Source organism: Pseudophryne corroboree, chromosome 12, assembly GCF_028390025.1.
Source record: "Pseudophryne corroboree isolate aPseCor3 chromosome 12, aPseCor3.hap2, whole genome shotgun sequence".
In the NCBI taxonomy this organism is placed as follows: domain Eukaryota; kingdom Metazoa; phylum Chordata; class Amphibia; order Anura; family Myobatrachidae; genus Pseudophryne; species Pseudophryne corroboree.
The window spans coordinates 13,203,012-13,215,630 of NC_086455.1; the positions used below are offsets into that span (position 1 = coordinate 13,203,012).

General features: G+C 44.7%; 1 protein-coding gene across 1 annotated transcript in view; it reads right to left on the reverse strand.

Moving 5' to 3' along the window:
• LOC134980275 (Fc receptor-like protein 5) overlaps nucleotides 1–12,619 on the reverse strand; it is a 58,145-nt gene that overhangs the window by 1,856 nt on the left and 43,670 nt on the right. The window contains exons 9-14 of the mRNA XM_063947018.1: nucleotides 11,497–11,814; nucleotides 10,218–10,349; nucleotides 7,656–7,683; nucleotides 5,944–6,020; nucleotides 3,057–3,125; nucleotides 830–855 (exon numbers count right to left, since the gene is read on the reverse strand). Of these exons, the coding sequence (XP_063803088.1) occupies nucleotides 830–855; nucleotides 3,057–3,125; nucleotides 5,944–6,020; nucleotides 7,656–7,683; nucleotides 10,218–10,349; nucleotides 11,497–11,814 (650 nt within the window). The remainder of the gene's footprint in view (nucleotides 1–829; nucleotides 856–3,056; nucleotides 3,126–5,943; nucleotides 6,021–7,655; nucleotides 7,684–10,217; nucleotides 10,350–11,496; nucleotides 11,815–12,619) is intronic.

Consider the following 12,619-nt stretch of genomic DNA (forward strand, 5'->3'; position numbering starts at 1 on the left):
TCACCAACCAAAATATCAAATATATTAATATAAGGAAGACGCCTTTGATAAGTGACATATTTCTCGTATGCCGTTGTCTGAGCAGGGCACATCAGATACCAAAATAAAGGTCTTGGTCTGTAAAAAATTGGCGTTGTAATTGGTTGCTTCGTTTCGGAGTTAGCCGGCAAAACGTCCGCCTGCCATTTACAATGCATCACCATTGTGCTCTGGAAAATGTGACGGTGGACTCTCCCTGTGACCTGGAACATGTGACCTGCTGTGTGGTCTGGAAACTGTGACAGTTACTTGCAGGTTCTCACTAAGCAGGGATTTTTCCAAATTCCACTCCCAATGGGGAGAAAAGAGGTAAAATGTTCCACCCAGCAAACCTCTGCCCAGTTAAAACTGGGCACATAAGCCATACCTCCCAACTGTCCCAATTTTCGCGGGACAGTCCTGTTTTTCTGGGACTGTCCCGCTGTCCCTCCCGCGAGCCGCAGTTTCCCGCGGTGGGGGGCTGGGGAATCAGTTGGGAGGCTCATGTCACTCGCGGCTCTGCTTAGCAGCGGTGAATAGACGCATGTGCACAGCGTCTATTCACGGAGACCAGAGGGACTGGGGGCACGGAGTCCCGCTTTCTGTGGACAGAAAGTTGGAAGGTACGCATAAGCTAGTTGACATTATATTTTGAAAAAACATGAGCAAAACTATTAATCATGTGTGTGTGTCCCCACAAACCCCACAAAAAAAAAAAAATCCCATCATAATAATCATATAATTCTAATTAATGTAGAATTATTCATACATGTAACGCTGTGTCTGCATTCATCATTCTCACAATACTCACGTTGTCTTTGGCAGTATCAGAGGCGGCTGGAGGGGAGAAATAGAAACACGGTGTTTATGGATTATCCCCACATACCAATTATATTAGTAACAATATGGCTGCTAGAAAGGGGAACTCAGTTTATATAATATGTGGTTTAATATTATTTAAGCAAAATGGTGATAAACGGGAGTGGGGGGGGGGGGGGGGGCGGAGAGTATTTTTCCTAAGTACACCTGACTTCCTGTCTCTAGAACATTGCGTGGCACCTCTCTGCAGAAGTTGTTTCAGCTGATCATACAATGGAGGTGGTGGGTCTTACCGTGCAAAGGGCGGGATTGTTGGGGCAGTTCCCTGGGATAAAATGGGAAAGAAGGGAAAGAAATGGCTGCGCAATGTGTTAGGGCAATATAAATATGATTCGGTATATTATTATTACATATTCTTCTTTTTGGAGCTGATATACACACATTTATTTTTATTTATTATGATTGTTTATTATGAGATAAATTATACATCCCGTTACCATCGGGTTTTAACTCTTAATGTGTATATACAGTTAAATTGTTTACTTTTTATCATTATGATACATTAATTAATATATACGTACTCTTTGCTGTATCATTGTCCTAGTTGTACATACTTACTAATGAATTATTTTTAGAGATGTGGATTATTAGTGATTAAATTCCCCATGAGCTGACGTGTAACCTGTTCTTAATTGATTGTTAAATACTCACACATGTTTTGTATAGCATTTGGGCTTTAAATACTGACAGATCCAGAGGCTGGGATACACCTTTGATAAAGTCACATGGTATGTGACGAAACGCGTCAGGACCCCGCCTCCCTGCACACCTTGATTCTGCTAACTGCACAGGTAGCAAGCTGCTGACTGAGCCATTTACTTCTTGGCTCCCATCCTGGCTTCTTCAATTGCCGCCGGCGACTTTCACCAGCACGCCGCTGATAAACCTTGCACACCGATCCGGTTACAGCACGTTCATCCCTCCGCCGCACCTATAAGCATTGGGCATTGCAGGAACATACGACTGAGGACGCTCAGTCGGGACCAGCCCTCGGAGAGGTATACATTTACTTATACAGCAGTAGTCTCCATTGCTGCACTGAGATCTTTATTACGGCATTTAACATCAGACATTTATTGATCAGCCGCTTACCTGACTGTGGACATTTATATGGAGATGATATTGGACTTGTTTCCTCATTAATACCAAAAGTTATAACCTCCAGCCTATATATCTACAACATCAAGGTGATTTGCATCCAAACTCTGGTTTTATAATAATTTCTTTATCAGTTGGATTATTGATTCTTAATGTGTTAAATCTAATGTTATTAGTACAATAAATAATTTTTTTATTGCCTACACGTCAGCTCTTATTTATATTGCCCTAACACATTGCGCAGCCATTTCTTTCTCTTTTTCATTTTATTCTTAATTGAACACGCACACAGTGTTCTGTGGCAGCGCAAGTGGCAGAGCAATTCCAATTCCAATACCCACATGTTTTGTTATTAGAATTTGAGGCGCTTTATAGCAGTTTTTTTGCCATTGTTTCCCTGGGATAAAATGTATTCACTCCCAGGAGCAGAATTTGGTACTAAAAGCCACAGTTCCAATGTTTCTAGTGAGGATCTAGATCACCTGACATTAGCAAACGGAAATCCGGAAACGGTGAAGGGGAAGACAGCGGGACCCGAGACCCCCACCAGGCCCCTCAAACAGGCCCAGGTAAAGAGTACCTGCTCCCCCATTTCTTGGTACCTAGGGAGACGTACAGCCCCATCCTGACTTGCAGCCGTTGCACTCGGGCAGAAGAATGGGAGCAGAACGGCCAGAAACGGTCTGGACTCCAGAACGCTGAACCGGCTTCCTACTGTGACATCTGCCGCTATGGAGCTCTGCGTGCCCGTCCCCGTTTATGTGACAGCTGTCACACAGCAAACGGTGCAGGGAGACGTGTACAGAAAGCCCCACAGTGGACGAGGTCGCTGCAGGTAGCTGGTTCGGCCCGGCGTTCCGGAGTCCAGACCATGATTCCGGCTTTCACCTAATCCCAGTTATACCTGAATAATGACAGGGCGCAGACCTGGACTTATCTATCGTCTGATCCATGAACAATCTTGCCTGGAAGATCATTGACAAGGTTCAGCTTCCCTGCAGACTCAGTGTTAGCAGCATGTACTGTGCAGTGCCGTCAGGCGCAAAACGCAACGCGCTCACCTCGTTTCCGATTGATGTCAATATAGGCATAACATACATCTTCATTGGCGTGGTTCTCCGTGGGAGTTACTAACAGAGGGAGAAGAAACACAGCGTGACCACTCTCATCTATGTATGTTTATGATCAGAACATATAGCAGACACAGTACTGATAGTATAATGTAATGTGAAAATAAATGCCCTGCATTAAATAGCTTCACCAAAGTCATCTTTCACAAAGGAGCAGTGCGGGACATCAGAAGCTGGGGAGAGGAGGGGATGTAAGTATACAATGTAGATTAAGCAGAGACTCCGCTCCTGTATATGGCTCTGGAGAAGCCATTTACAAGTTCCGTGCTCAGGATAAGTGGCACAGAGGGGGTGATTTCCTGGGCCCACTTGAGGCGTCTGGCTCGGGCCCGGACCAGCTCCTGAGTAGGACAAATGTCCCCTATTTGCAGCATACAGTGCTTTACGGCACATATGACTTTTCAGTTGTGTTTTTCTTTTTGCATGAGCCATGGCTACACATCATGGATTTGGCCATGCCCCCTTAGTGCCCGGCTCTGTTCTCTCTCAGTGGCCCTGCTCGGTCTTATGTTCTATACACCAGAGACTACACAACCACTGCGCTTCTTGTCATGGCTGCCTGAAGACATTAGTGAGACAAGGGTACAGATCACATGGTGGGGCTCACACAGCATGAGTCCATTCTTATGTTAGGTCACTTCAGGTGGGATCCGATCACAGAAAAGCTTAATCTGTGCCCTGTTGTTCTCGGATGTTACATGCCGGATGGTGCACATAGGCTAGAGGATTACAGATGAGCAGTACTTTGTAAAGGTTACCACAAAATGATTCGCCTCTTCCTGTAATGGGAAGCTGTACAGTTTCCACTTCTTGACCGCAAGTGATCCACAAGAAATTCAACACTCTTACCTCAACCACACCACAAACCATCAGCGTGGTCATTGGATGGCGTAGTGGTTAGCATTGCTGTTTCACAGCCGTGAGGTCATCCGCTCAGTTCCTGACCAAGGCAATATCTGTGTGGAGTCTGTATGCACTCTCTCTATTTGCGTGGGCTCCAGTTTCCTCCCACACTCCACAAGCATACAGTAATGGCTTCTGACAAAAATATAACCCTGGTCTGTGTTTGTCCGTGTAATAGGGAATGTAGATTATAAGATCCACATGGGACAGGGGCGCTTAATGTATATTTTAAAAATATAGTGAAAACAAAAGCAGGTCTTCTCACCTGGGCAAAAGCTCCACTTATCTGAAGGGGAACAGGTTTGTTCCCTGTGAAGGGAAGATGTGGTCGGACAGGGAGTGCTATACCAGTTTGTCAATCATAACGCCAACATTCAGCAAAGTCGGCACGAGAATGTTGACATGCTCTGAAAGAGTCTAAGAGTCAACATTTTACATATGTTGACGCTGAGAATGTCGACCATACTTAGCCTAACCCTAACCACAAACTAACCCTAATGCTCAAATAGTATTATAAAAGGAGGTCGACATGAATAATGTGAAACTATGGACATTTTGACACGCTGCATGTCGACATTATGAACATGAACGAAGTTGTCAAATTTTTAATTTCTCCATTAAGAACCATTTGACATCACAGTGTCGACACTTTCAATTTCGACATCAGGAATGTTGAATATACTGTATGATTACGATATTGGCCACTAAATTCAATAGAATATTTTTTGCATTTTATACAAAAACCCACTGGAGTCAAAACATGAGCGGCATTAATCTGCAGGATTGGAGCTGAGCAATCACCCTCTGATTCTGCAGCATCATATTTGCTATGGGGTGGTGTACAAAGGCAATTTTTAATGACTGTACGGCATGACCAACATTTTCAATTGTCTAGTAATTCAATTAAGTTGTGATGTGTGATCTTCAAATAGGTAATCACTTTTTTACCTTGGGGAGAGGGGAGGAGGGCGTACATATATCATAGTTGCCTACCCTCCCTCATTCTGCAGGAGACTCCCTGAAATAGCAGCAATCTCCCTCACTCCCTGAATAGTCCAGCAATCTCCCCGATTGCACTTTACCCCCATTGTGCAGCTATTACATTCTTGGGGGGAAAATAAATCAGAGATACATACATTCAAATGGGATCATTAGTGCCATTTCCCTGCATTGGTTATAAGGCACAATGATCCCTATGGCCACTTACAGTATATGGAACCTCTTGTAAAACACAATACACAAACAAATCCTGCAAAATATCAGTGTCTTTTATTCAGCAAATAGATTTTACCTTCTTTGGGGCTCATTTACATTTGGATGTAAGTCGCTGATAGGTGTTACTTTCACAATCTCCCTGAAATGCTTTTTCAAAAGTAGGCAAATATGACATATATCCACTAGTGATGACACTAGAATTGTGATTCTAGGATACAGACTAAGGTCAAAGAGGAATTCTGGATTTATTATTTTCATTAGCCTTGGATGGGTCGTAAGATAAGGTTAGGTCTTTGTATTGGATGCAAATATCTACAGTACATTGCAGATCTGTTGCTGTATCTAATGTTTGGTACACACTGGTAGATATATCTACATATCTATAGCCGGATCGGGCAGTGTGTTATGCATTTACATGCGCCTGCCCAATTCAGCCGTCAATCACCGCCGGCTGCTGCAGCATGTGTACGATACACACACACTGATGCACAAGTATCTGTAGATATGTTGGTCATTGTGTGTGCAGCAGGGCCGTCGTGATATGTCTGTGAACGACGGCTTTACACCCCACCATGTGACATGACACACACCATTGTGACACCAGGAAAGTGGGCTGTGTCAGTGTGTGTGTTGTGAACAATGTATACACAGACACATAATTGGAACAGGGTAATTATTAGCTTGTGGGGTGTTTCCTTACTGTAGCTGTATTCTCCCAGATCATTATCTCTGGTATCTGATCTGTGTGCATCTTCCAGCATAGGTCTCTCTCCAACCCTGTGTGACACATCAAACATGGGGTCAGACAAGGCAGTGATACAGTATTATTGCTGCACATCCTGTTTCCCTCTACTATACAATGTATTATGGGCTGCAATCAGTCCACACAACTGATTAAAGTTATAGTGGCCACATACAGGTAATTATGGGGGGTCATTCCGAGTTGATCGCTAGCTGCCGTTGTTTGCAGCGCAGCGATCAGGCTAAAAAATGACATTTCTGTGCATGCACCGCAATGCGCACATGCAACGTATGGGTACAAAGTCCTTTGTGGTTTTGCACAGGTTATAGCGACGTTTTCATTCGCACTGGCGGCCACAAGAAGATTGACAGGAAAGGGGCGTTTCTGGGTGTCAACTGACCGTTTTCAGGGAGTGCTTAGAAAAACACAGGCATGCCAGGGAAAACGCAGGCGTGGCTGGGCAAATGCTGGGCGGGTATGTGACGTTAAAAGCCAACCCTCCAACGTTAGAATCAACGCACACGAAGAGTAAGTTCAGGGCTGGTCTTGTATTGCACAAAATGTTTTTGCAGGTGCTCTGCTACTCAGGCGTTCGCACTTCTGCAAAGCAAAAATACACTCCCCAGTGGGCGGCGACAATGCGTTTGCACGGCTGCTAAAAACTGCTAGCGAGCGAACAACTCAGAATGGCCACCTATGATGCTTGTCTCTCAGCTCCGAGCAGCGCAGTACCAAGGTCACTGGTTAGATTACAACCGGGACCGTATAATGTGTGGAGTTTGTATGTTCTCCCATGCTTACATTGGCTTCCTCCATGTACGCCGGCTTACTAGTAAATCCAAAAAGCATACTGGTAGGTTAATTGGCTTCTGACAAAAAAATAACCCTACATCAGTATGTCTATCCTGACTGGGAATATAGATTGCAAGCTCCACTGGGTCTGATGTAAATGACTGAAATAGTCTCTGTACAGCACTGCAGAATGTGTGTGTGCTATATAAAAAAAAATGGCAAAAATAAATAAATGTTGCATCTTCAGACTACAGACAATAGGTGTAATGCGCAGCTGGATAAATATTGGGTGTAATTTACGCTCGAACAAGCACCACATAAAAAACCTTCCCCATATTAGCACCCATATGCTGAGATTCATGCATCGCCAGGTGCGTCCAGCTCATAAATGGCGAGTTCTGCTGACTATCATCATCGCTAGAACTAGCCACTTGGTGGCAAATCAGGAATATCCATGAATAATCACTCACTGATCATCTTTACTAAACAGAATTTAAGTCTCCAATTATAACAGGAGTTTCCGCTTCCCGACGCCCAAACAGGACCAATTTTACATGATTATTCCCCCCCAGGCCATGTTTATACCCGCACCCAACCCAACCCACACCTCCTCAGCTCCATGACCGGACTCCACCATGATAATGTGAATAAAACAAATACATTCTACCAGGTAACAATTGGTCATTGCTTTAATGCTGGCAGTCATACGTACGGAGGAAAGTATGATAGAGCGGGTGATGTAATGAGTAGGAAACAAAGGACTGAATGTCACCCCCTTTATTCTGTCACCCCAGGTCTGGGCTGTGTAACCTCCACACACTCACACCCATGCTCAGGTTAGTGGAACTGTATACGAGGCGTAGTATCCCATTACTCACCTGACCGCGGGTTTATCAACAGTCACATCTAAGAGGAAAGGAAAAAATTCTACGTTACAGGACATCTAAAATACATAATTACTTCTATACTCATTAATAAGGATCAGCGTTGTCTAAATTCTAATAATAAGTATTTTTAATACAGTGTTGCTGCCAACCAGTGGTGAACTAGGACTGTCTGACAGCCCCGGCATAGTAGCATGTGTGCGGAAAGGGGGCATGGTCATGGCTCACGGGGGCCTGGCCTCGTGGCACGCCCACATGCCTTTATAATCCGGGCGTGCTGAGTAGAGCACCGGAAGACGGAGCTGCTCAGCCAGCCCTGGTCTCTCTCTGCGTGGCTAGACCAGCATTTGCCAGAAGAGCCAGAAGGGCAGTCTGGCCCTACTGCCAGTTGATCCTTTGGTTGTTGCGACTCAGGCCAACAATGAAACCCGAGTAGAGTCACATAGAGCCGATATGAGTATTGGAGCCCTGGTCTTCAGAAAAGATGCTCAGTGTTATTTTTATGCGATCAGCGCTCTTATATGGAAATCATCATCAACGTTTATTGATGATTCTGCAACACCGAACACTCAGGACATCACATAACAAGACTCGTCACTCATGGGAGTGATGCTGGGGACAGACTATTGTAATATACAGTGCATCCGGAAAGTATTCACAGCGCTTCACTTTTTCCACATTTTGTTGTGTTACAGCCTTATTCCAAAATGGAATAAATACATTTTTCCCTCAAAATTCTACACACAATACCCCATAATGACAACTTGAAAAAAGTGTTTTGAGATTTTTGCAAATTTATTAAAAATACAAAACTAAGAAATCACATGTACATAAGTATTCACAGCCTTTGCCATGAAGCTCAAAATTGAGCTCAGGTGCATCCTGTTTCCACTGATCATCCTTGAGATGTTCCTACAGCTTTATTGGAGTCCACCTGTGGTAAAATTCAGTTGATTGGACATGATTTGGAAAGGCACACACCTGTCTATATAAGGTCCCACACTTGACAGTGCATGTCTTAGCACAAACCAAACATGAAGTCAAAGGAATTGTCTGTAGACCTCTGAGATAGGATTGTCTTGAGGCACAAATCTGGGGAAGGGTATGGAAAAATATCTGCTGCTTTGAAGGTCCCAATGAACACAGTGGCCTACATCATCCGTAAATGGAAGAAGTTCGGAACCACAAGGATTCTTCATAGAGCTGGCCGACCGTCTAAACTGAGCGATCAGGGGAGGAGGGCCCTAGTCAGAGAGGTGACCAAGAACCCGATGGTTACTCTGTCAGAGCTACAGCATTCCTCTGTCGAGAGAAGAGAACCTTCCAGAAGGACAACTATTTCTGCAGCAATCCACCAATCAGGCCTGTACGGTAGAGTGGATAGACGGAAGACACTCCTTAGTAAAAAAGCACATGGCAGCCCACCTGGAGTTTGCCAAAAAGTACCTGAAGGACTCTCAGACCATGAGAAACAAAATTCTCTGTCTGATGAGACAAAGATTGGACTCTTTGGCGTGAATGCCAGGCGTCATGTTTGGAGGAAACCAGGCACTGCTCATCACCAGGCTAATACCATCCCTACAGTGAAGCATGGTGGTTGCAGCATCATGCAGTGGGGATGTTTTTAAGCGACCGGAATTGGGAGACTAGTAAGGATAGAGGGAAAGATGAATGCAGCAATGTACACAGACATCCTGGATGAAAACCTGCTCCTGAGCGCTCTTGACCTCAGACTGGGGTGACGGTTCATCTTTCAGCAGGACAACGACCCTAAGCACACAGACAAGATATTAAAGGAGTGGCTTCAAGACATCTCTGTGAATGTCCTCGAGTGGCCCAGGCTTGAATCCGATTGAACATCTCTGGAGAGATCTGAAAATGGCTGTGTACCAACGCTTCCCATCCAACCTGATGGAGCTTGAGAGGTGCTGCAAAGAGGAATGGGCGAAACTGCCCAAAGGTAGGTGTGCCAAACTTGTGTCATCATATTCAAAAAGACTTGAGGCTGTAATTGCTGCCAAAGGTGCATCAACAAAGTAATACTTGAGCAAAGGCTGTGAATACTTATGTACATGTGATTTCTTAGTTTTTTCTTTTTCATAAATTTGCAAAAATCTAAAAAAAAAAACTTTTTTCACGTTGTCATTATGGGGTATTGGGTGTAGAATTTTGAGGTTAAAAATTTAAATTTATTCCAGTTTGGAATAAGGCTGTAACATAACAAAATGTGGAAAAAGTGAAGTGCTGTGAATACTTTCCCGATACACTGTATTGTTTGTTATATCAACTTCATTGTGTATTATATGGAGATTAGACGCTGAATGGAACTCCGTTACCATATGAAGGTCAGGCATCACATGCCGGGCGCTCTTATACAGGTCACATGAGGGTGCGAACCGTGAGATGACAGCTCGCTATTTGCGGCCATGAAAGTGCTGCATCTGACTCAGAATCAAGTCCATCATTTACACACCCTGTATATTAGAATCTCTTGTGTATTATAATAAACTGAAGCCTCGGGAATAGTCCCAGCTGTAAATAGAGGTGTCACATGACCTGCGGGTGGCTGTTTCCGGTGACAGCGTGCGAGTACTGGAGCCAGTCTGTGTCTGTACAGAAAGAGCAGGACAGTGAGGATGAGGATTAGCAGCAGCAAAATCCCAAGTGCCGGCCACAGAATGTTCCTGTCTGAGGAAGAAGAAATGTATAATAATTACTTAGTAAGAATGTAGCCGGAATAATCTGAGCAACAAAAAGTGGTACGTTAATTAGAAATATAATTAAAGAACCCTAAAATACAAGTAGTGGCATATATACAGTGTAAATTCAGCAAGGATTGCAAATTCTGCTAATTAGCAGAATTTGCAATCCTTTTGCTAGCATGCTGACCGCCGCCTCCGCCCCCCCCCCCCTTCAACAAGCAGAAATTGCTAACGCATCGCAATTTCTGCTTGTTAGTAGAAATAGAGGAGGCCCGCCACCCTGTTCCTGATCGCAGCGGCTGCAAGTGACATCACGCTCCCCGCCTCTCCTCTGGCCACACCATCTCTTCCTCCTCTATCACTGATCACAGCCGGACTTGGCGTACTGCTGTATAATGTGTCACCCTGACTTATTATTAGTACTGCTTATAAAGCCACCGGCAGCAGGCCCCTTTATTGCAACGGGCTCTGATGCAATGCACCGGCTGGTAGTTCTGCGCTAAGTATGGATCTGTCTGTCTATAATACAAGGCAGGTGAGTGCTCTCCGCACTCTCTCTGAGATTTATCACTGCTATAATAAGGGTGGATGTGCAGGGGGCAGAGGCAGATCGAAATCTCCCAACTGTGGCCTGCTCTGTGATCCGGATTGGAGGTGTCTGGCCGTGTGTGGCGCACAGGTGTAGTTTGGATGGCTTCCATTTTCAGGACAGGCGTTGCTGGGACATTAGTAAGAAGTATTCCTATCGCAAGGGAGTATACAAGCAATTGCGTTTCTATTGTGTATATTCATTGCTATTTATTCTATGGCTGATTTATATTATCCGAAATCCAGGTTACTCTTGGAATAATGTGCTAGTACAGTATATACAGGATCTGGACATCCATTGTTGGAAAAGAATAATACTTCTCCAGTTCTCCTGATTATGATGCCGGAACAGTCTGACACTATTATTATCTATTACTGCATTGTATCTTATCGTATTGTATTGTTTGTGTTCATCCGATGTTCACCTCTAGTCATTGTCTGTCATTGTTTCTATATTTCTTGTTTATTTATTTAGATACAGTATATATATTTAGGGCTGTAGACTACCTAGGCCCAGCCATATCTTGTGGGAGAAGAGGACTTACCAGCTGGACTCTGTTCCTGGACGTTGATGTCCTGAGTGTTACTGAGCACAGAGTAGGCCGTGCTGGGGGTCAGTGCGATGCTGGCGTTACACCGGTAGGTTCCGGTATGATGGCGTGTGAGTGATTCTATGTATAACACCGCCCCCTCGTCTCTCAGCTGGTACATCTCAGAGTCTCTCTCTACCACCTCATCATTGTGTAACCATAGGTAAGAGGGAGAAGAAGCGCGCTGTATGGAGCAGGTCATAGTCACGGGGCTTCCAAACGCCAAGCCCTCATCCTCATTATCCGTGGTGACAGTCATATTTACCACCGGAGCTGTGAAAGAGCAAAAGAAAGTTATATGTTCTGGTAATAGGGTAATAACAATGATATAAAATTACATAATAAATATTGCACTCATTTTGCTGATCCTGTAGGCAAGACAGCTGGGAAAGTATAATAGAACCTTTATTATATACAGTATATCAGCAAGAACAGTATAACACGGTACACTATTATGTCACCGCAATACAATTACTAATCACCAGTCAGATAACCAATCCCTTAGATAGTGCTCCTACCCCAGAGTCTCCCCGGGGGTAAGATATGGCACACCCCAGTATCCCGACAGGGGAGCAACAACTCTCCTGGCCAATCCCTCTCCATTTACCACCGCCCAAAATTCCCACTGCCGCCAGATCAGGTGCCCAAGGAATGGGCATAACTGTAAAGGGAGCTGGATGGAGCATAGGATGAACCCTATTGAAACAATGGGCACAAGGGGATGCTAACGACGATGTGTGGCCTCTCGTGATGGCACCAGCCTTCAGTTAACCCCTTACATGATTTTCTTATGGAGAGGAGTCTGCGGGGTAAACTATTTCCTGTCCCAAGAACCCTTGGGGACGACATGAACGATTTTACCGTATGTGGATGTTATGGGTAAAGCTAAAAGTGATATGATGTTAATTATACCACTGTCTCTCCACTGGGTTACACCAGCACTCCGCAGCCCCGATCACACTGGCACTCCGCAGCCCCGATCAACACAAGGGGGGCGGCAGGACGCAGGGGAGAGAGGCATCTGCGCACGGAGAGCAGGAAGCCAAGGCTTCCGTGATTGGCTGCACCCTGGACTGGG